Source organism: Simochromis diagramma, unplaced genomic scaffold (assembly GCF_900408965.1).
Source record: "Simochromis diagramma unplaced genomic scaffold, fSimDia1.1 OVJJ01000822.1, whole genome shotgun sequence".
NCBI lineage: Eukaryota > Metazoa > Chordata > Actinopteri > Cichliformes > Cichlidae > Simochromis > Simochromis diagramma.
Genome location: NW_024387520.1, coordinates 6,802,980 through 6,826,007, shown reverse-complemented (window position 1 = coordinate 6,826,007; position 23,028 = coordinate 6,802,980). Strand labels below are relative to the sequence as shown.

General features: G+C 40.6%; 2 protein-coding genes across 2 annotated transcripts; one reads left to right on the top strand and one right to left on the bottom strand.

Annotated features, from left to right (window-relative positions):
* The first annotated feature begins 1,664 nt into the window (after positions 1-1,664).
* LOC120726152 (retinal dehydrogenase 1-like) lies at positions 1,665-8,956 on the top strand. Its single transcript, XM_040019513.1, has 14 exons — positions 1,665-3,845; positions 4,581-4,741; positions 4,950-5,054; positions 5,285-5,425; positions 5,539-5,668; positions 5,809-5,870; positions 6,140-6,268; positions 6,400-6,513; positions 6,646-6,748; positions 7,107-7,291; positions 7,376-7,540; positions 7,642-7,799; positions 7,940-8,014; positions 8,185-8,956. Exons 1-14 carry the CDS (start codon positions 3,785-3,787, stop codon positions 8,255-8,257), a joined length of 1,662 nt encoding a protein of 553 aa, XP_039875447.1. The 5' UTR covers positions 1,665-3,784; the 3' UTR covers positions 8,258-8,956.
* Positions 8,957-9,005: 49 nt separating this feature from the next.
* Positions 9,006-20,682, bottom strand: tmc2b (transmembrane channel-like 2b). The gene is made up of 17 exons (XM_040019834.1): positions 20,646-20,682; positions 20,035-20,434; positions 19,074-19,241; positions 17,174-17,264; positions 16,594-16,704; positions 15,425-15,567; positions 15,180-15,327; positions 14,604-14,798; positions 14,293-14,472; positions 13,464-13,622; positions 12,819-12,947; positions 12,186-12,253; positions 11,687-11,926; positions 11,251-11,376; positions 9,544-9,622; positions 9,321-9,447; positions 9,006-9,225 (listed from the first exon to the last, which is right to left on the bottom strand). Exons 1-17 carry the CDS (start codon positions 20,680-20,682, stop codon positions 9,008-9,010), a joined length of 2,619 nt encoding a protein of 872 aa, XP_039875768.1. The 3' UTR covers positions 9,006-9,007.
* Between the last annotated feature and the right edge of the window lie 2,346 nt (positions 20,683-23,028).

The following is a 23,028-nucleotide window of genomic DNA, read 5'->3' as shown; positions in this document are numbered from 1 at the left end:
CAACAAAGCTAACTAGCAACAGCTCACAAGCCCGACTTAGCTGAGGTGTTCTTGATGAGGGGAAGACCTTAAAACATGGGAACAGATTGTGAAGGTCATGTGCTGACGTGGACTCACATGTAAGAACGTATTTGCATAGCACATTTTTACACAAAAACTACAGAATTCTTTATAACAAAATACCAGAGAATAGAAACAAAGGTTAACCAAATGCAAGTGTGAAAACATGAGGTTTTAGCTGTTTTATGAAGGCGATCACCGAGTCCACAGATTTCAAGTTCAGTAATTCATTGTTCACTTGCTCTGACAAGCAAACACTGAATTACAATATTTTATACATGATGAAATAAATGCATGAATAACAGTTTCCAGTTCAGAGTGTGACACAATGAGACTTTACTTGGAAATATTTCTTAAGTAACACAAGCAAGCGATTTGACATGAACGTCCAACATGCAAAGGTTACGCCAAGGTTATCATGGCCCTGAGTCTGTGGACTCAGTGGTTTTGATTATTATCTTATGTTTCAGGTTAATTCTTGTTAAGATTTTCTTGTTCTTATGGTTTGGTTTCTGTTTTGTATTCTTAGCTCCTCCTGTTCTGTGTCTCTGTGCCTGCCCTGGTCCTACGTCTCTGTGTTCCCTCCCTGTTGCCATGTCCGTGTCATGTCACGTGTCATCCCGTGTTTCGCACTGTGTGTTATCCTGCATATCATTCTGCGTGACTTTCTGCATTTTCTTCTGCGAGTCATGGTTTCAGGTTTGTTTAGTAAGTTTTTCCCAGTTTAGGTTTATCTTAGTTTCTGTTGTTCCCATGTCCACTCAGTCTGTATTCTCACCATTTTGAAAATAAAGTTCACTCACATCAAAGCCAGTGCCTGGCTTTTGGGTCTCTCGTTCACGACTCCACATGGCTGCCGCTGCAACCGTGACAAAAGTTCCAGAGAGAAGATTTAGCAAATGTGGCACAAGGACCGAGTTTCCATTATCTTAGACTTAAATCTGTCAGGGGACAAATAAAGACTTCTGCTTTTTCTTCATTAAGTCGGAGCACCTATGTAGGATCTGTAGCTAAGAATTATCTTGGGACTAAAAAGAGATATATAACTGAATGTTATCTGAATGTAGCAGTGATTAAAAAAATGTCCTCAAAGATGTTCAAAACGTGCTGAAGAGCCATCAGACATAACAGAAAGGGCCCTAAAACAGAACCTTGTGGCACGCCATAGGTAATAGAAATAGAAGAGGACATGTAATTCACTGTGTTTATGTCATCATTGGTCATCTGCATTATTAAAGGAGTGAGAAGTGTCTTCACCTAGGCCATGTGGGGGTTGCAATATCCCATACGACATGTGTTGTTTTTATACACTGACGTGAGCAGTAAAACCTTTGAAGTGCAAATTCCTGAGAATTTTACTGAGAATGAATTATGACACTATGTGATCTGCCTGCACTGGACCCCTGGTATGAACAATGTAATTTCTGTAATGTGTCACAAGGGAGTGCTCTTCATCTGATTGTCCAGTGACATGCATTCCCAAATCATTGCTGCTTACTACATGTAGCTGCATATATTTAGGCTGTGAATTAAATCATTAGTGCTTCATGTTGGGAATATTTACTAATCCTAACAGAATGACATATTCACCTAATTTCAGAACAATGCAGTAAATTACAAACACAAGTCTTTGCATTCCTCTACCTCTTATTTTTTTTCATTTCTACTCCTTTTTCTAATAAATTCGACTAATAAATAGCCCTAACTAATTCCAATGTCTGCTCACTCACCTTTTCTGTCATTCTTCCATTCCTTGTTTTCATGGTAAAAATGTAAATGGCCTGCATTTGTATAGCGCTGTACTCAGTCCCTAAGGACCCCAAAGCACTTTACACTGCATTCAGTCATTCCCCATTCACACACTGGCAATGGCAAGCTATATTGTAGCCACAGGTGCCCTGGGGCTCACTGACAGAGGCGAGGCTGCCGGACACTGGCGCCACCAGGCCCTCTGACCACCACCAGTAGGCAAACATGGAGTTAGCATTTTGCCCAAGGATATTTGGTATGCAGCCAGGAGGCAGCCTGGGATCGAACCACCGACCTTCTGATTAGTGGCTGACCTGCTCTGCCACCTGAGCTACAGCCACCCCATGCATGACTGCACTGTCTCCAGTTCTTTCACCATCTCCTACTTTCCATTTTTTATTCCCTTTCTTTTTTCTTGCCCTCTATCAAACTGTCAATTTAGGTCAAGTTCAGCTGTGGGACACACGGGCGTCTGAGGCCGACCGACAGCTCCTTTGACCTGGTGGTCCACATCCTATGTAGACAGAGGCAGTCCAGTTTTGTCCTTAACTCTGGCAGACACACACTGACTCTCTGGATGGTAGAATTTCTATGAAGCAATTGTGCTGCATATGTTCGAACATTAAAACAAGGCCAGAGTTACAGATCTAATACTCCATTCAAAACGTCTGAATGAGTTTGTGTACATGCTCAATGTATAGCTAACCTACGCAGACCCCACCTGACACTAGGATCGAGTATGTGTTGATCAACATTGACTATGTGCTTCCCTAATGAGGAACAAACCCTTTGGAGATAAGTAGACCCAAAGAATCTAGGTTACTTATTTACAGTGTGCTGTAGTTCCAGTCCAAACTCTTTCATAGAAAAAGGCTTCAAGTCAAGTGTGTGACAAATAAGAGGTGAACGCATTAGTATGGGAGGATGGTTTTCACTATGTTTTCAACACTCCCTAGATGCAGCTCTACAAATCTTCTCCTTGTTTAATGAGGGTTAAATCAGGTTGTGTTGTCAAAGGGGATAATTCTCAAAAGGATGTGTGTATATCGAGACAGAAAATGGGCACACCAGACAAAATTATGTGATCACATTGTTCCTGGGAGACAGTGAAGCAGCAGGAGGCCCCTTATCAAAGCAAACATCTTCCCAATTATGCTTGTTGACTTGGAGGTGGGTCTAACCAGGCAACTGGGGTGAACTGATTCATAGAAGACAGAAGTAAAAATGATGGCAAATTCAAGATTTTCAAGATTTTAGGGCTTGGTTCTTCCTCTTCAACATCTAAAAAGTTTATTGTATTGTAAAATTATCTTGGTAAATGTTTAGAAGTGTGCTTAACTTAAGGCGATTTTGAAATGGAAGATTTATGCACAGAAAGATTTAACAAAGATTTAACAAGGTAAGATAACATCTAATAATCTTAGCTTGGGAGAAAAATGTAACTCAGGGGTGTTAAAATTATCCACAGAGTCCCTTTATATTACCACCAATCAGTATTCTGATATAGATGGTGCTAATTATTTATTTATTATTTATTGCCAGTGTACTAGAAGCTTTCTGAGTAATTAATAATTAATAAGCAGTAATAGTAAATCTGCAGGATTCAAATTGTAGTGAAGGAATAAAAATAGTGAAGTAGAAGAATTATTTAAAACACTGTCAAGTTGATAAATTCCCGCTGATTGCAAAAATGGCTAATAATTAAAAATGTGTCTAACCATACTTCCATTGTCACGTCAGATGATTAGTGAGCTTGCCGCCTCCCGGGACACATGAGGTAAACTGGGATTGGGTCCATCTTAATGGTTATTTGCACGTGCAGGCAGACCCTCAAATGACCCAGGAGAAATCCTTCTGTGACAGCGCGCAATCCTGCACATTTCTGCTTTCTGACGCTGAGAGCTGAAAGTATATAAAGAAGCTCGGAGACTCTCCGGTCAGCTGACACCGAGAGGAAGGAGAGAGCAGCTGCAACATGCCTGTGATCGGAGTGGGAATACACCAGTCGGGGGGAACTGCATCAGCATCACCCACAGGTAGCACAATTTTTTATGTTTACGTAATGTAATTCCACAATCATTTTCTAATGTTTGTTGAAAGACCAGATAAAAGTGCTTTTATAATAATAAAAATAAAAATAATTATTATCATTATTTTTATTATTGTGACAGACATAAATGTTCAAAAGTAATAGGCTTAATTTGCCAGATTTAAAAGTCTGTAAGTGCTATATTGACACATAGTTATGTATACATAATCTATTGTCTGGCTTCTCTACAAAATTGATATAGTAAGTGATATAGTAACATATTCAAACTGTCTTTTATCTGACACAGAAATCCACAATGCCTTAATTAAACTTGTTTCGTCCATATGAGCCCATGCATGATCAGGTTTTTCAGTAATTACAGTGAAATGCACCTCTGCTCATATTTTGCCCTGGCACAGCACTTGATGTTCTCAGATTCTCTCAGTTTAATTAAGGTCTAATCCATTCTTCTGAGCCAGCAAACCATGTCAGTGCGTGGTCATGACCCTTGACCATCCGGTTTAAAAAAGCTGACAATGCCAATAACTAATTTGGCACAGTTTTTATTTACTCCACTGGGTTGGGATAGCATCGTGTGCACAGGGTTACTATCCTCACTCAGTGACCCAAATGTTAGCTTTCGCAATCACGTGTGTGTGTATGTATCTGTGTATTCACACACCTAATCAGACAAAGAGACTTGAACAACATTGTGTTCCATTTCTGTTTTTTGTTTTTTCAGAAAGAAAAAATTACAGCTTGAGCTCCCAGCCAGCCAATGGTTATGAACATCAGTCTGGCAATGGGTTCAACCACCAGGACCACAATTCCCAGAATGCAGATGGATTGGAGACAAATGCACTGCCCACTCCAATTGCAAACCCCCAAATTGTTTACACTAAGGTAAGCCGCAAGCCAAGAAGCAAAGCATATTTATAAGATGAAATAATTTGAATATAGGAAATATTTACCAGTCCTTTATCAGTTAGGATGCAGTAATTACCTGGAACAGCATTCAGAGATGATACCCTACACTGTGTGCTTATCACTGTAAAGTCAAAGAGTGAGGGGGATATATCACACAATCTTTGTCTCTATCTTTCACCATCAGGTGTTCATCGGTAACGAGTGGCATGAGTCATGCAGTGGCAGAAAGATTCCTGTGTATAATCCCACCACCGAGAAGCTGCTGTGTGAAGTGGAGGAGGCCGACTCAGTGAGTATTTTACACGTCGCTAGTAAGTTAGATGAGCTTTACAAGAAAAACTTTTGAATGTTTATGGAGCATTATTATGACTTACATTGTGAGCACTTTTTTGTACAACGTCTAACGTGTTGTATGCTGTGTAGATTGGGAATCTCCTTAAAGCAAATTTTTCAAGTAAACACATAAACTTGATCTGGCGTGATTGTGGTGGAAACCTCCTTAACTTGTGCTAATAACAGGACGATGTAGACAAGGCAGTGAGGAGTGCCAGAGCTGCTTTCCAGATGGGATCACCGTGGAGATCCATGGATGCCTCAGACCGAGGCCATTTACTTAACAGACTTGCCGACTTGGTGGAGCGAGACCGGCTCTTGCTAGCGGTGAGAAACACACATACACGTACCTGAAGTAAATCATCAGTAAATGTTGCTCCACAAAACATCACGACTGGATTATAATGATGCTGTGTGTGCTTTTTTTTCTTGTTTTCCAGACACTAGAAGCTCTAAACTGTGGCAAAGTTTTCCTCGTGGCATATTTTGTAGATCTGATGGCTACAATCAAGACCTTGAGATATTACAGCGGCTGGGCAGACAAGATTCACGGAAAAACCATCCCCGTAGGTGAGTTAAATTCATTTTTTTGATTTAGATCAGAGGTTACACATGTTTCCATATTTGAAACCATCAGCACAACAAAAACTGGATGCATTCAGTGCTATAATAAATGAACTGTGTGTGTTTTTTCTTTTTTTGTTTTTTAGATGGAGAATATTTTACCTACACACGGCATGAGCCCATTGGAGTATGTGGTCAGATCATTCCTGTAAGTGAAATAAACACTAAAGGATGGCAAACATTCAACTTTTATGTTACCAAGTTTTTGTGTTTTTTCAGTGTTTACATTCAGCCAGCTGTGAGTAAAGTAATGGTCCTGAATGTGGTGAAAAAATGTTTTAACCTGTTTTTTAGCTGAACCTGAGATAATTTGTTGATTGGTTCTGATTGTGTCACATTCATTATCACATAAATCTTTTAAACCAAAAAGTCTTATGAAGCGAAAACTGAAAATTGAGTTTGCACTTTGGCACTTAGTGGAACTTCCCGCTGATGATGTTCGTGTGGAAGATTGCTCCTGCTCTGTGCTGTGGGAACACTGTAGTCATCAAGCCAGCTGAACAGACCCCTTTATCAGCTCTGCATATGGCTGCACTCATCAAAGAGGTAGTTAGATTCAAATTACTAATCACCCACAACAATTATATGCAATTATATAAGTGCAAAAACTGGCACAAGTCCATTTCTTACTGAAAGAAGATGACTGAGTGGCTCTCTTTTCAACTCTCTGTGTTCAGGCTGGGTTTCCTCCTGGAGTGGTTAATGTGTTGCCTGGTTATGGTCAGACAGCAGGCTGTGCCATTTCTCACCACATGGATATAGACAAAGTAGCCTTTACCGGATCTACTGCTGTTAGTATAAATCTCAGCACAGTGTGTCTGTGTGAACAGCTTGCTCTCTTCTGGTTTTGTGCATTTCACTCATGTACAAATGAACTCCTTTACTGTAACCATGCGGCTCACATGGTTGTCACTGGTTGCCAGGTTGGAAAACTCATCCAGAAGGCTGCAGGTGAAAGCAATCTGAAGAGAGTCACACTGGAACTTGGTGGAAAAAATCCCAATATTGTCTTTGCAGACTGTGACTGTGAGTGGGACCTTTTTTTCACTTGATTACGTCACATTTCTCTCTTTAAATGTCATATTCTTTTATACCTTTACCATGTCTAACCATTTCTGAATTGAACAAATAAAGTGCAGCACCATATTAAGTCACACTTGTGGTGTATAAATCTTTCTTTTAGATTTGATATCTTTATATGATATATCTTGTAGTAGTATTATCTTACTGTAGTGGTTTTCCCTAACAAGTGAATGATCCCTCGTTTGAACCTGGGAGTAGAAGAATCCCTTTGGGGTCGTGTCACGAAGGGCATCTGTTGTTAAAAAGAAATCTGCCAACTACCAGCAGTTAAAGGTGGCTTTTCTGTGTATATGTCTTGCAGTAGAGTACGCAGTGGAGCAGGCACACAGTGGTCTGTTCTTCAATCAGGGCCAGTGCTGTCTGGCAGGATCCAGGGTGTTTGTAGAGGAACCAATCTACGAGGAATTTGTCCGCCGCAGTGTAGAGAAAGCCAGATCCAAAGTCCTGGGAAACCCACTGTTGCCAGGCGTGGACCAGGGACCACAGGTATACTGTGGCCTGAATACTGTTACACCAACTAACAAGTCAGACAGGTCAGAATAATATGAGCTTTGTTTATTTTTTCCTCAGATCGACCAGAAGCAGTTTAATAAGATAATGGAGCTAATAGAAAGCGGGAAGAGAGAAGGTGCAACTCTGGAGTGCGGTGGCTCTCCAGGGGGTCAGCAGGGACTTTTCATCCAACCCACCGTGTTCTCAAATGTCAGAGACCATATGCGTATCGCTAAAGAAGAGGTACTCACACCCCCAACGGTGGAGCACATATTAAAATACGTGGTCTAATTCTACTGCTCATTTTTTTCCTTTTGTAAGATTTCTCTACCATCCTCTTGCAGATATTTGGCCCGGTGCAGCAGATTATGTGTTTCCGCAGCATAAGTGAAGTCATCAAGAGAGCCAATGCCACACAATACGGGTTGGCAGCAGGAGTCTTCACTAATGACATCAACAAAGCCCTTACAGTCTCCTCTGCTCTGCAAGCTGGCATGGTCTGGTATGGATCACATCCTTTGCACAGAGCATGATAACTGAAGCCTCTCTTAAAGTCCCATTAGACTTTGGAATAGTGCAGCTACTACTATTGTATGCCTGTTTTTAAGGAATAAGGTGAAACTAATGCTGCTTTAATTCTAGGGTGAACTGCTACAATGCCATGAGTATTCAGTGTCCATTTGGTGGCTTCAAGATGTCTGGGAATGGGAGAGAACTGTGAGTGTTGCCATTTTGAAATCTAAGGAAATTAACCTTTACATTTGCTGCATTAATGTCCATCAAACAACTACGTAATCGTTGCTTTGAGACTTTGTAACAATGCACTGCAACTTGACTAGTAAACTCTTTCTCTTTTTAATCAGTAGTGCTTGTTTTTCTTATTTCAGGGGGGAATATGCACTGCAGGAGTACACTGAAATCAAGGCAGTCACAATCAGAATATCACAGAAGAGCTCATGATACTGCCAGTCTACATTTCTCCTGTTTAAACCATCAGCCAGAGTCAGATCATTAGATCATGCTGTACCTGCATGTTTTGTAGCCACTTTGTGAATATTTATTCCATTTTCTGCACAGACTTTCTTTATTTTTGTCATATACCGCCAGGGTTACATGACTTTAATCTATGGTGGTCCTCTAGTGTACAGGTTTGTAAACAGATTGTTCTTTGAAGTGTTGCCTCTCGTGTGTTTGATAGTTTAGTTACACCGTAAATGGCAATTTTTCATAAATAGAACATTTTAATAGATGTCATGCAAAAAATTAGAAAGTCACTTTAAAAACTATGTACAGGGATTTCCACATGAAATCAGTCGTCTGTATAGATAAGCAGTAAACTGTAGACTGATTCCACTGTAGTAAACAGGAAAAAAAGCCGAGTCCTTGGTAGAAGTTGCTGAGACATAGAGTTTGTTGACATTTTTGCAGTTGTAATACTACTGACACAGATAACACACCATTTCTGTATCTTTTAACTGAGTCGCTGCAGTAACTACAGACTTTTTCCAGTGTTAGGTATGACTGATGTCTCATCTACCATGTTGAAAATACTAATTGAATGCTTTTCATTCATATAATAAAATTCCAATAAAAAATGATGTTATGAAATTTGTGTTCATTTGCATCATTGCAGTAAACCCAAAATTGATTCCTCCTCCATATGCAGCTGGAGCCATCCTAGCAGATATCTGTAACTGTGAATCATGCTTCTTATGTCCTCGGAGGAGCGCCCCGACCTCTCCCTCTGCCAGGCCCAGGTAGAGGGCCCCTGAGATGTCCAGGAGGCCCTCCCCGTGCCCGAGGAGGATGGGCTACTGGCCCTCTGGGGTTTGTGGCAGCCAGTGACACCTCCTTTTGCAGGTTGACCCCTTTCCCCGCTGATCCTGGCTTCATTTTGGTAGACTTGCTTCCCTTCTCAATTACAATATCTAAAAAGACAGATTGAGAGTTGGAAAACGTGGTCAGGTCAGTGAGGTGTTAATTATCCTACAGTATATGCAGCTGAAGATGTATGTGAGTGTACCATGAGGCGGCTCTTCCTCAGTGGGAGGCCGTATTAGAGATTTATTTGGCAGAAGGTCCTCCAAGTCTTTCATTACTTGATTAGTGCTGTCCTTGTTGTTCCTGCGGTTCTTCTCCTCGTCTCGGGCCTGAAGTGATGACCAACAAACCCGACAGTCATTTGATTTGAATCTAATCTTGAACTTTTGCTTAAATAAGGGAAATTAAGAGAAATTCATACTGACCATTTTCATCTTCTTTTTAAGGTCCAGGTTTGCCTGTTGGTATCCCTTTGACACTGTGTTAAGGTAGTAGATGGCCAACCTGTTACACAGTATAAGTCTTTTACTGTGCCACTGCAGATGGATTAGATTACAGTCAGGCTTTGCACACAGTGATAGATCATATTGTTCTGTCATTTTGTTCTGTGTTTATGTACATGCACTGATCATGGAAATTTTAGGCAAATTTATATTTTGTCTGGGTGCCATGACGTGTGTTACTTCGCCTCATCAGTTACAAGTTTAAAAGAACTGTTGTTAAATTCATAAGCTGCACAGGTAGCTTATCTGCTCTTTGTTATCTACCCAAACGTAATGTGATAATGTCAGAGTGGAAACAAAACACTGTTCGCAAACACTGGTTTTCTTGCCAGAAAGCTTAGGGTGAGCAAATAAAATGCCACTACACTGAAAAGCAGCTAATGAATAGCCTCCTGAAACTTAAGCTGCCTGCTTAGATATACCACTCCAGGGCTCAGGCCAGCTACATGCATATGAGAAAGACAGCACAAAAAGTATCCACTGTAGCCACCTGCCACGGGGTAGGCCACAAAAACAAATGGAAGAATGGAAAATTCAAAATACTGAGCCAGGTGTAAAAAGCAAGAAAGCTAGGTTGGGTTTGTCTGCAGGGAAACTTGTTGCTTGTGAGAAGAGATGACAGAGATGTTTGTACGGCAACTACCACAAAAATATTCACAAGCATGCGTTTTCCCCATTAAGAGCTATAACAAAGATAAAGACTAACAAAAAAATTCCACAGGACAGCACACATGTTTTATTTGTGGATTTAAATTTAAATGGAGGATTAAAGCTGGTCCTTTCTTTAGGAGCACCTGTACAGAAACTAGACCTGCCAGCTGACCACAGTAATTAAATTTATTAAGAAAAGAGTTTGTTTGTTAACTGTAAAATGTGTTTGCTTACTTGACCACATCTTCACCACAACTATAGATGCCACTGGTACTGCTTTTGTCCTCTTTCCCTGCCCTCATCCCCAGTCGGTTCTGCCCAAGGTTTCTTCCTGTTATAAGGGAGTTTTTCCTTTCCATTGCCTGTTCATAAGGGGTCATCTGATTGTTGGGATTTTCTCTGTATTATCGTAGGGTTTTTACCTTCCAATATAAAGCACCTTGAGGGGACTCTTGTTGTGATGTGGGGCTAAAGTGAATTCCTCAAAATCAGTGCCACTCAGTTAGGACAATGTGATCCGCCACACCACAAAATCAGGAACAGATGGACACCTTAAACTCTCTCTACTCTCTGAATTCTTCAGATCCTAATCTGGGTGAGTATCTGACAAACACATTCCATAGAGACCAACCAAGACTACCCTCCGATTATCACGGCCCACATTTTCACTGTACTCCTCCAAGAAAGGCTGACTTTTGCTGCCACTGTGTGGTAGTGTCAAAAAAGACAGTGTAAGGGTAACATCACCACATTATCAGTATTCACTAAGATAGAGACAACTGAAATGCACACAATTTGTTTTTCTAAATAAATAATAAGATTGTGTAGGCAACCTTAAATATATTAGCAGTGCACAAAAGGTTTCATTTGTTTTCTTACATTTATCATGCACGCTTAAAAACACACAAAATGTAAAAATGTATCTTCATTTAGCAGGTACAGAAGCCATGTTTGACTTATTATTTAAATTATACTTACACCATGAGGAGGACGGCAGGCATGATGAGTCCAGGATTGGTGGCATATGTAAAAATGGTCCCTATGAAAGCTGGTAAATCCTGCGTTATAGTCTCCATAACCACATCGTACATCCTGTCCTGACCACTGGGGGGATATTGTTGCTGTTATCATTATTGTTACTAACCCTTGGATTTAAAAAAACAAAAAAAAACAAAAAAAAAAACCATGTGCATGCAGAAGTATGCTTGAGAAACCTGCCAAGACGCTGCAGATTAAAAATTTTATTATGTTCATTCTTTAAGTTGACTCTAATAATTATGTTAATGATCATCTAGTGAATCTGAATAAGCTTGTTCATGCAGATTATTAACCGAATAAAAAATGTAAATCTGCAGAAAAAGAAAAAAGATATTCATGCACCACCTTAGATCTCTTATTTTAACCTCATACTGACCTGAATGGACCACAGTCGAAGGACGGGGGCAGGGTCATTATCGTGTAAACGACAGGAAGCAAGCTAAGGAAGAGCACGAGGAGCAGCAGGCCCATGTAGAAGTTGTTGGACCTCGATGCCTTGAAAACTCGCTCGTGAGGAACATTACAGGCCATCACTGCCCAGCACTGGAAGTACATCGACGTCAGGAGACGCAGCACATTCAGACCCACCAGACCTGGAGCGTAAAATGCTCCCATCCTAAGAAAAACAACATATTAAGCAACACTGTTCAAAAAGGAAAAAGATCACGATGCAATTTCAAACTAATCAGCCACTGAATAGTGTAATTAGTGTTATTAGAGATTTTGTGATTGCTGCATTAATGATAGGCGGATCAAAGAAACGTGAGCTGTGTTTCAGCAGAGGGAAGCTTATTAGTGAGCTATTCATCTCATTAGAGAATCTCCAGTGAAGCAGAAAGGAGTCAGAAAATAAAATCATCGATGGAGTAATTCACCATATCATTCCTTGATTGAAGATAAGCCCCAGCACATTCCCACTGATGTCAAACTCTGCATATGATGGCTGGAATAAACACACAAACAACATGATTCGCATGTACTCCTGAATTAATAAACAGCAGGTCAATACACTTTGCATTTGTTGCTCTCTCTCTCTTTCACTCTGTAATTAAGTTCTCATTGTAGTGTCCTGTTTCATTCTATGTTCAGGATCACCTGTCTTGCCAGATGTCATTGCAAAGTATCAGGTTGATGTAGATGCATTACGAACTGCGGTGGTAAACCCTTGAATTAAAGCAGAAAGTCTGCACCTCCTCCTCTATTCATGTGTTCAGTAATACCTGAATGATAATGACATAACCACTACTTAAACTGACACAATCACCTTAAATTCCCATGCAGGACTTGAGACAAGTGGTGCAAGTGCAGACTTAAAAGTTTTATTTATTTATTTTTTTTAATTGTGTTAACAGCAATTGAGCAACAATCAGTTTTGAGGCCTGCTGAGGCCTGTTCCCTGCAAACATTGCTGATGAGCGGGACATTATTTCAGTCAAACAAACTAAGACGCACATATGTTAAGGGCACGGGACACTGTGACCCACTGACACACAATTAGGAGTACTCACGAATCCGGCCTCCAGGTCCCAGCACCAGCAGTAGTTGAGGAAGCGAACAATGATAGCTCGCGCAAAGTCACCGATCAAGATAGTCAAAAAGGTTACCTGCATGTCTGATACGATAAGTTTCACAAATTCCTGCAAGGTAAAAGTAAAGACATAAAGAAAAGAAAGAATTGTGATGTTGTCCATGTCCCCAAATACTTAAAATCAAATGTTTATTTATTCAAATACTTAATTTTTAAGGGAATATGCTTGGTATGAACTAAATATATACCAATCAAATAAGTTTTGTTTGATCAGAAAATTCACATTTTATAATGTACCTATGTAACAAGATTACATGGAACATTTACATGTAATGAAATTAGTCAGCATCATGGGCAGAACATATGTAGAGTCTGTGACCCCATACCAAATTGAAACAATGTTGCACTGATCACTGCACTACCATAGATAAATAGACCAGTTTGGAGATTTATTTTTTAACTATGCAGGTTATTAATGAACTTGTGCAACACAAATTGTGACCGGTGATTCTATGAGTAACTGCAATGTGATTATTGTGTTACAGACAATTTAGTGTAATTACAGTAATGCAGTACTTTGTAATGTGTTTCCCTCAGCACTGTTATACATAAAGCTTCTACTAACTATTCCCACTGCAGTCTCCCAACAAGGTCCTCTGACAGCATCTGCAGGGTTCACGACCAGTGGAGGCACATCCGTCGTGTTGTAGTAGGAGCTGTAGTTGGCATTGTACTCATGTATAGCCCATTCAGTGGCATTCTTGAGCTCCTGCTCCGTTTCCAGCTGAAAAACATTTAATGCACCAAAGAAAAATTAAGGTGTCAGTGTTCATGTAGCATATTTCATACACACATAAATGTAGTTTCCAGGTTTTTAAAAATAACTGATTATTGGGAATTTGGGAAGGACTGTTTACTTTCTGCTTAAGATGTGAGTTAAAGGTCCGATACCACTGTCGCTTAATTTAGCACAAACACAGGAACAGTAGCCAGGATCTGACTGAGGAAAACAAAACCTGCATAACCGGCTATGAGGTTTAGGGGGCAATATTTCACACACACACACATACACACAAACACACACACTCATTTTCATATCTTAGCAAGGATATCTAATTGACATAATGCTTTCCCTAGCCGCTTACCCTAACCGTCATCATCAATAAATGAATGCCTAACCTTAATCCTCAGCCTAAACCTGACCATGACCTAATTGTAACCCTGACACTAAAACCACATTTTGAGCCTCAAAAGTGCCTTCAACATTGTGGGGACGCACATTTTGTCCCCATAAGTGACTGTTGGTCGACACACGTATAGTGGCATGTCTCATAAATGTGTCTAAACATGTGTGACAAATATGCAAAAAACCAAGACTTCTGCAGTGTACATTACTTTTCACATCAGTGTATAAATGCAACTGTAACTAATGCATGAAGGCACATCAGCCATACCTTGTCATTAACTTCATCAAAGAGAGCAAAGAGGAAGGTGTAAAGATTTCCCAGGAAGAGGGCAAAAATTCTCCCCAGCTGCCACTTAAGGGCAATACGGGGATGATAATCTTCCAACTCTGCAATGGTTTCAAACAGTGGAGGACACACTAGTCCCAATAGAGACATCACAAACTCCACCTGATACAAAAGACAAGAGAGAATGTATAAACATTTATTTTTTCAAGCCTCAACTTTCCCAACTTTTCATCGCTCCTTGTGTCGGAAACCTCATTCGGTAAAAGAACACCATGTGCTCAGTGTAAACCTGCCTCGTTCTTTTGAAACCACGTGAGAGACGCTGGATCCATCTTAGCAAAATCCTGAGAACGTTTCACCACAAAGTAGATGAGATAACCACTGCCACCGAGACAGCACAGGATCATAATATTTGCCAGAATCCTGAGGAAACGTTGGAGATGGATGTTTTCATCCTTCTGGTTCTCCTTTTCATCTACAATGGACTCCTGCATTACAAATAAAGAAGCACTTAAGATCTCTTTCAGTTTCAAGTTACACAATTTAGCACCTTCACATTTCAGAAGTTTAAATCTCCCTGCAAATGGCGCCAGGACAGTTTTCCCCACTTTCCTTATTAAGTAGATTTTTATGATTAACCATCTTAAATTGGGGCTCAGCATATGAAAATGTTGACGTGGAGTACATTATGCTCGCACCTCTCTCTTCGCTGTAACACTATAGGGGATGGAGAAATCAGTGGCAAATTAACAAGTGGGATGTGTTTGCTGGCAGCAGGAATGACATGCCCAACATGGACCTATTTTATTTACACCACATATGAAAACTTCCTTCTGAAAATCCTCCAACATGCACACACACACGCTAACCTTAAAGCTGGTGGTTATGGAGGCGTACTTATTATCTGCAGTTTCGGGGTTTCCTATGAGGTAGTCCCAGCTGGTGAACATCTTCCAGCTGAAGGTGAACTCTCCTTCATCACCCCCATCTCCTCCCTCATTTGCATTACGAGCCATCCTGAAGAGACAAACAAAAAGAAATGATAAAGAAACCCTAAAAAAAAAAAAAACTTCTACATGATTTTCATCTGAATGCCCGCATATGTCTTGCCTACGTTCTAATGACAACCATTAGGCTGTATCCAAATATTCCAACACCAGTGAGCAGGTATGACAGAGGGAGTCTGAACTTCAGCACGCCAATGTTTCGTTCGTTGTTGTAGTAGCCATAAAACAAAATAGAGTACTTGCAGTATCCCTGTTGATGAGAAACAGAAAGGTATAGTCACGCATACATGCAAATACAGTCTGTACTCAAGGTAAGTTTCTCACCATACCAATGTATAAATAACATTAGAAAATATCAAAATGGTGACTGAAACAGCCATGCTATCATCTCTGAGGGTGTAAAGGCTGCTATCTATATTGCTAACATGCAAATGTTCATTCTCTTCTGCTTATCAGTGTCACAGGGGGCTGGAGCCTATCCCAGCTAAAATAGGGCAACAGGCAGGGTACACCCTGAGCAAGCTGCCACCCTGACACAGGGCTAACACAGAGCGACAGACAACCATTCAGACTTACACATTTGGGCAATTAAGAAGCACTAATTAACCCAACCCCACCCAGATGGTGTAGTCAAACTCATGACTGTTCTTGCCTTGAGGTATCAGTGCTAACCACCATTGTGCTGCCATGAAGTTCAAATTGAGTACCAGAATTCAGAAGAAAGTGATTTAAGTGATCCAGGAATTCTTGTTGGTGCCAGCAGGCCGGTCTGAGTAGTTCAGAAACTGCTGATCAACTTGTGCCTTCCTACACAACCATCTCTAGAGTTTATAGAGAATGGTCCAAAAAAGAGAAAATATCCAGTGAGCTGTAATTTTCTGGGATAAAATGCTGTTTCAATGCCAGAGGTCAGAGGAGAATGGCAAGAAGCCTTTAAGCTGATAGAAAGGGAACTAAGACCAAGATATGCAGAAAGCCTCTCTAAACATCTTAAACCTTGAAGCAGGTGAGCTACAACAGCAGGTGATGCTCCCCTCATCTAAGAACAAGAAACTCAGGCTGGCTACTTGAACTTGACACTGAGTTAACTGAACTCTTATGGCATCCACAGTCACCAGATCTTACCAAAACATTATCAAAAGTTTAAAAAAAATTTTTTTTAAAAAAATTTATTTTTCTTTGCTTTGGTATAAGGGCAAAAACTACTGTTAGCCAGTCTGGGGGAAAAAAGAGAGCTCGTGTGTGAGGAAAAAATGAATTAAGGGATGCATGAAGCAAGGATCCTCACACCAAAGTCAAAGAGCACTGAGAAGTCCATGGCTGTGTCCTGTTCAGATCGTGGCACAGTTTTCCGGGGAATGGAGCCATAGGGGAGACCCATGAGAACCTAAATGCAGAGAAGAGGGATGGAGAGATGGATGGAGAGAGCTCAGCATTTGCCACATTAGCTATTGCCTGCTAGCATACATAAAGACAAAGCCTACCTCTGGCAGCACCACCAGACCAAACATGAACCCGAACAGGATCAGGTTCAGGCCATACATCCACCTCAGAAAAATGAAGTAAGATGCCACCGATGATCCAAAATGACCTGGGGGGAAGGGGGTGGGGTGAAAATACATAATTGTGAGGACAGCTTATTAGCAAATGTAAGATTATAGCTTAGTGATTATTTGGTTTTGTGGTACCAACTTTCTACTTCCTTTATCTTCCTCTCCCAGGGTATACATGCTGTTTTGAAGTTCTCAAAGTCCCGATTAAACTTGATAAGTTTCTAGGGGAGAGTGCGGAGAAGCAAACTTAAACAAAATTGCTCAAATTACAAATCAATGCATTTTGCTCAGTGAGGACATTACCTTGGTCATCATGACTTTAAACGCATACAACTTCTTGCCTCTTCCTTTCCCGAGAGCACCTTCGAATTTTTCAACAAACTCCTGGGCCTCCCTGTTTCAGGCAGTACACAAATGTACAGCAATGAAATACCATCCATGCCCACATCCAACTGAAAATCATGATCTACTCAGTGAATTAATTATTTAGTTAGTGAACAGGATGTACAAACAACAGGTTTGGAATGATTTACTGATTGATGACACGCTGCATATGTTAAGAGCACTGGCAGGAAGACACAGCAAGCAGGAGGTCAGCTCACCACAACAACATGCATTAAACAGTGTCAAGCTCATGAAAAGTTAAGGCAACTCAGCTATCATGTTCCCTGTCCAGAAACTTGCCTACATACATAACAAACATACATACTTACCTCACAAACACACACTGACTTACACAAGCCTTAGCCCTGGCTGGGAAGCCAGAACAGTTTGCTGTCTTCTAACATATCTAACAGGCTGAGATAGAGCCAGCTTGGCTTGTGCTGAGATTTTATAGGACCCTGTTGTCATGTATACAAATTCCACAAAGGGCAGAATTTCCATACAGTGCATCCAGAAAGTGTTCAGACCACTTCACTTGTTTCACATTTTGTCATGTTACAGCCTTGTTCCAAAATGGATTAAGTTCATTTTGGTTTTTTTACCTAAAAGTTCTGCATTCAATATGTCCATTGTGATGTTGAGTAAACAAAATTTTCCTCGAAATTCTTGCAAAAATCACATACATGTACTGTAAGTATTCTCACACTTTGCTCAATACTTTAGCAATGATTGTAGCCTCAAGTCTTTATGATTATGATGCTACAAGCTTGAAACACCTATTTCTGGGCAGTTTCTCCCATTCTTCTTTTCAGAACCCTTCCATCAGATTGGATGGAGAGCACAGCCATATTCAGATGACTGTGCTTCAAGTCTGGGCTCAGAGTTGGCCACTCAAGGACATTCACAGAGCGGTCACAAAGCCACTCTTGTCATCCTGGCTGTGCGTTTAGGGTCGTAGTCTTGCTGGAACATAAACCAGACCAGTCTGAGGTCCATAAAGCATCTAGTTCCTGCTGCTGAAAAACATCGCCACATCATGATGATGCCACCACCATGCTTCACTGTAGGAATGGTATTGGCCAGGTGATGAGAGGTGTCTGCATGATGATGCAGACATGACGGGCCAAAGAGTTGGCATTCAGGTGGCTTCTGTCTGGCCATTCTGCCACATGGGCCTGATTGGTGGTGTGCTGCAGAAATGGATGTCCTTGTGAAAGGTTCTCCTTTCTCCACAGAACAATACTGGAACTCTGTCAGAATGACCATCAGGTTCTCAGTCACCTCCCTGTCTAAGGCCCTTCTACCCGATCACTCAGATTGGCCATGCAGTCAGCTCTAGGAAGAGTCCTGGTGGTCCCAAACTTCTTCCATTTGCAGATTATGTTGGAATTTTGGAATAAGGCTGTAAAACAATGTGGAACAAGTGAAGTGCTGTGAATACTTTCCAGATGCACTGTAGATGAATAAAAGCCTAGATCTAAACATTTGCATAGGTTGCAGGACTCAAAAGAAGAAACATGCTTTGCCCTGTCTAAAAACACATTTTTTTTAAAGTAGTTTTGTCTGTTTGTATAGTCGAGCATTGATGAGTGGAAGTACCAAAGAGGTAAAGTAGCAGTGAGCAAGATTTAATAATAAATGTCCAACTTCACATGGTATTAAAAGAAAATGTGCACCAGCAAAAATGGAGTAATAAGCAATTTTAAAAAGGCACTCAAAATAAACAACATCTTTAATGAACAGAAGTTACGGTTGTAACAAAAAGCAGGCCAAAGAAGAGGATTAAGAGTTGGCCACAGTTTTTTGTTTTCATTTTTACTTGAGCAGCACGAGCCTCCTCTTCATCCGCCAAGGTTTGTTCCTTAATGTAGCAATCAGCTTCTTCTTTTCTTCTACTTGTTCTTTCAGGGCAGCGATCTCTCCCTCTGACATCGACTCTTCATCAGATTCGTCTTCAGACTCGTCTTCAGAGGAAGAAGCTGGAGAGCTGCCAAAGGGAAGCAACCGTCACTCGCAATGACTTTGAGAAGGCGTAATTCTCACACGATTCATCACCTCAAGAAAAGCTTTCCTGGTGGTGTTAATTAGTAGATTTATATCTAACTGCACACGGTGCAGTGTTCACTGAATAACCCCAGTTCCAAAAAAGCTGGGATTCTGTGTAAAATGTAAATATAAACACAATGCATTGAGTAGCAAATCTCATAAACACATATTTTATTCACAATGGAACAAAGACAACAGATGTGTAACTGTGAAGATGTACCATTTTGAAGCACGTTTTGAATTTGATAACAGCAATCCCGTCCCAGCAATGCGGTCAAATTGATTGGCATTTGATAGTACAGATGGACAATAACCCAAAACATATAGCCGCTGCAGTAAAGGCCTGACAGAGCATTTAAAAGGAAATAAAACAGCATCTGGTGATGTCCATGAGCTCAAGACTTCATGCCATCATTGCCAGCAAAAGGTTTTCAACCAAGTATTAGAAATGAACATTTTATTTTCAGTTATTTAATTTGTCCAATTACTTTTGAGCCCCTGAAATGAAGGGATTGTGTTTAAAGAAATTGCTTTAGTCCCTCAAATTTTTATGCAATTTATTTTGTTCAACCCACTGAATTAAGGCTGAAAGTCTGCACTTCAACTGCATCTGAGTTGTTTGAATTAAATTTGATAGTGGTAATTTACAGAGCCAAGAAAAAAACTACACCTATATCTGTAAATATTTATGGACGAAACCGTAGGTGAAATACAGCTCTCAGAGAATACTGCACCTGCTCTGCTTTCCATTCTTCTTTTTCTTGTCCTTCTCACTGCCTTTATTTGTCTCGTCTTTGCCTTTAACATTTCCCTTCTTCTCCTTATTCTGATCCTCTTTCTCCTGTTTGGAAGGCGCTCTTCCTCCTTTCTTCCTTTTACCCTGATCTTCTTCGCTCTCCTCATCACGCTCCTCATTTGCAGCTTTCCTCCTGGGAGCTTTGGCTCCTTTCTGTCTCACCCTTCGTTTGTCTTCCTCATCGTCTTGGTCACTGTCTTGGGGCTTGGTCCTCTTCCTTCGTCCCCTTTTCCTCGGTGCCTCATCTTCATCTTCTTCTTCATCCTCATCATCACTGACCTGTTTGGTTTTACGCTGTGCTTTGGCTCTTCTGTTTTTGCTTCTCCTTCTGGCCTCATCTAAGACACACACACACACACATACAAATATATATTATTTTTTTACATAAGGTTTGATATTGAAAATGCAATAACATGTCCCTGAACAAATACAACCATCAACAATAAGAACTGACAAAAGGGGCCAAAAATGCCTTAAAAGCTATAAACATTTTCAAAACGTTTTCTTTAAATTAAACTAAAGACAGAAAAATTGTCCCATATGACTTACCTTCACTCCCACTGTCCAACGTAGCATCCACCTCCATCCCAACTGAACAGATGCATGAATACAACCATTTAGATTCAAATGTTTAAATAAATATAGCAATGAATGAATGAGTCAGTTTTCCCTATAATAGCATTAAAACATCTTCTCACCATCTTCAGCCTGAATTATAGCATCATTTTTCCTTTTTGGAGGCATCCTTCTGATCTTTTAGTTATTTATATATTCTTTTTCTCCCCTACTCACTTCCGACTCAGTCTCATCTTCATCCATGAGTCACTCAGTTCACTGACACAGTACACTGTGAAGGTACAGAAAGAAAGTCAGTATACATAACCACATAAGCACACACACACACCACACACACACGCACACGCACACCTCTGTTTGTGCTGCTCAAAGGCTGGGCTCCATGACAACAGCCAAAGAAACCCAGCCCTTAGATGATAATCAGGAGCCAGAGAGAATCTGAGAGACAATGGACTTGTCTATCAAAATGTTAACTGATATTATACAGGGGAGAGATATAAGAAGATATAAATTTTTGGTGATTTAACACTCAAGTTTATTTGAATTGGATAATGACCAATATCTTGAGTCACTGTCATATACAACATCTAGCAATGCAACAAAACCGTTTTGAAAAGGAAAACTGATGGTCGCCTTCACTTACTTGCCACCCCGTTAGGAGACACCCAAGCAAATGCAGAAATAAAGGTTGGGCCACATTAAAGTTGGATGAAAGCTTAAGTAATCCTGAGTGAAACAAGTCGCTGTATTTAAATACTATACACAACGTCTTCTAGGGTGTAGAACGAGCAAACTAGTGGAGTAAAAATCAGTTATGTTACTTTAAAGGCAAGACAATTAATTTCACAAGCTATTGATTCAATAATGGGTCCTGATTTTTAGGTTAAAGTACAGGGTGGACCATTTATATGCATAGACCGTAATAAAATGAGAATGGTTGGTGATATTAAAGTCCTGTTTGTGGCACATTAGTATATGTGAGGGGACAAACTCCTCACGATGGGTGGTGACCATGGTGGCCATTTAGAAGTCGGCCATCTTGGATACAACTTTTGTTTTTTCAATAGGAAGAGGGCCATGTGACACATCAAACTTATTGGTAATGTCACAAGAAAAACAATGGTGTGCTTGGTTTCAATGTAACTTTATTCTTTCATGGGTTATTTACAAGTTTCTGACCACTTATAAAATGTGTTCAATGTGCTGCCCATTGTGTTGGATTTTCAATGCAACCCTCTTCTCCCACTCTTCACACACTGATAGCAACACCGCAGGAGAAATGCCAGCACAGGCATCCAGTATCCGTAGTTTCAGGTGCTGCACATCTCATATCTTCACACCATAGACAATTGCCATCAGATGACCCCAAAGATAAAAGTCTAAGGGGGTCAGATCGGGAGACCTTGGGGGCCATTCAACTGGCCCACGATGACCAATCCACTTTCCAGGAAATTGTTCATCTAGGAATGCTCGGACCTGGCACCCATAATGTGGTGGTGAACCATCTTGCTGGAAAAACTCAGGGAACGTGCCAGCTTCAGTGCATAAAGAGGGAAACACATCATCATGTAGCAATTTCAAATATCCAGTGGCCTTGAGGTTTCCATTGATGAAGAATGGACCCACTATCGTTGTACCCCATATACCACACCACACCATCACTTTTGTTGTTCCAACAGTCTTGGAGGGATCGATCCAATGTGGGTTAGCGAGTGCTATGCTGTGGGCTCTTGCTGAATGAAGCTAGGACAGCCACTGATGTTTCTTCATTAGTGACAGTTTTCTTGCATCCACATTTTGGCAAATCCAACACTAAACCAGTTTCACGAAACTTAGCAAGAAGTTGGCTAACTGTAGCATGGGAGATGGGTGGTCTCGTTGGGTGTCTTGCATTGAAATCTGCTGCAATGACCCGGTTACTGCGTTCACCAGATATCAACACGATTTCGATTCGCTCCTCACGTGTTAACCTCTTCGACATGTCAATGGCTGTGAACAAAGAGAAACTTGTAAATAACTCATGAAAGAATAAAGTTACATTGAAACCAAGCACACCATTGTTTTTCTTGTGATATTACCAATAAGTTTGATGTGTCACGTGGCCCTCTTCCTATTGAAAAAACAAAAGTTGCATCCAAGATGGCCAACTTCTAAATGGCCACCATGGTCACCACCCATCGTGAGGAGTTTGCCCCCTCACATATACTAATGTGCCACAAACAGGACTTTAATATCACCAACCATTCACATTTTATTACGGTGTATCCATATAAATGGCCCACCCTGTAGAATAATAAGAGAAGGTGATAGCTGCTGTCATTTCTTCTGTTAAAGTGAAACAAAACTGCAAATAAAT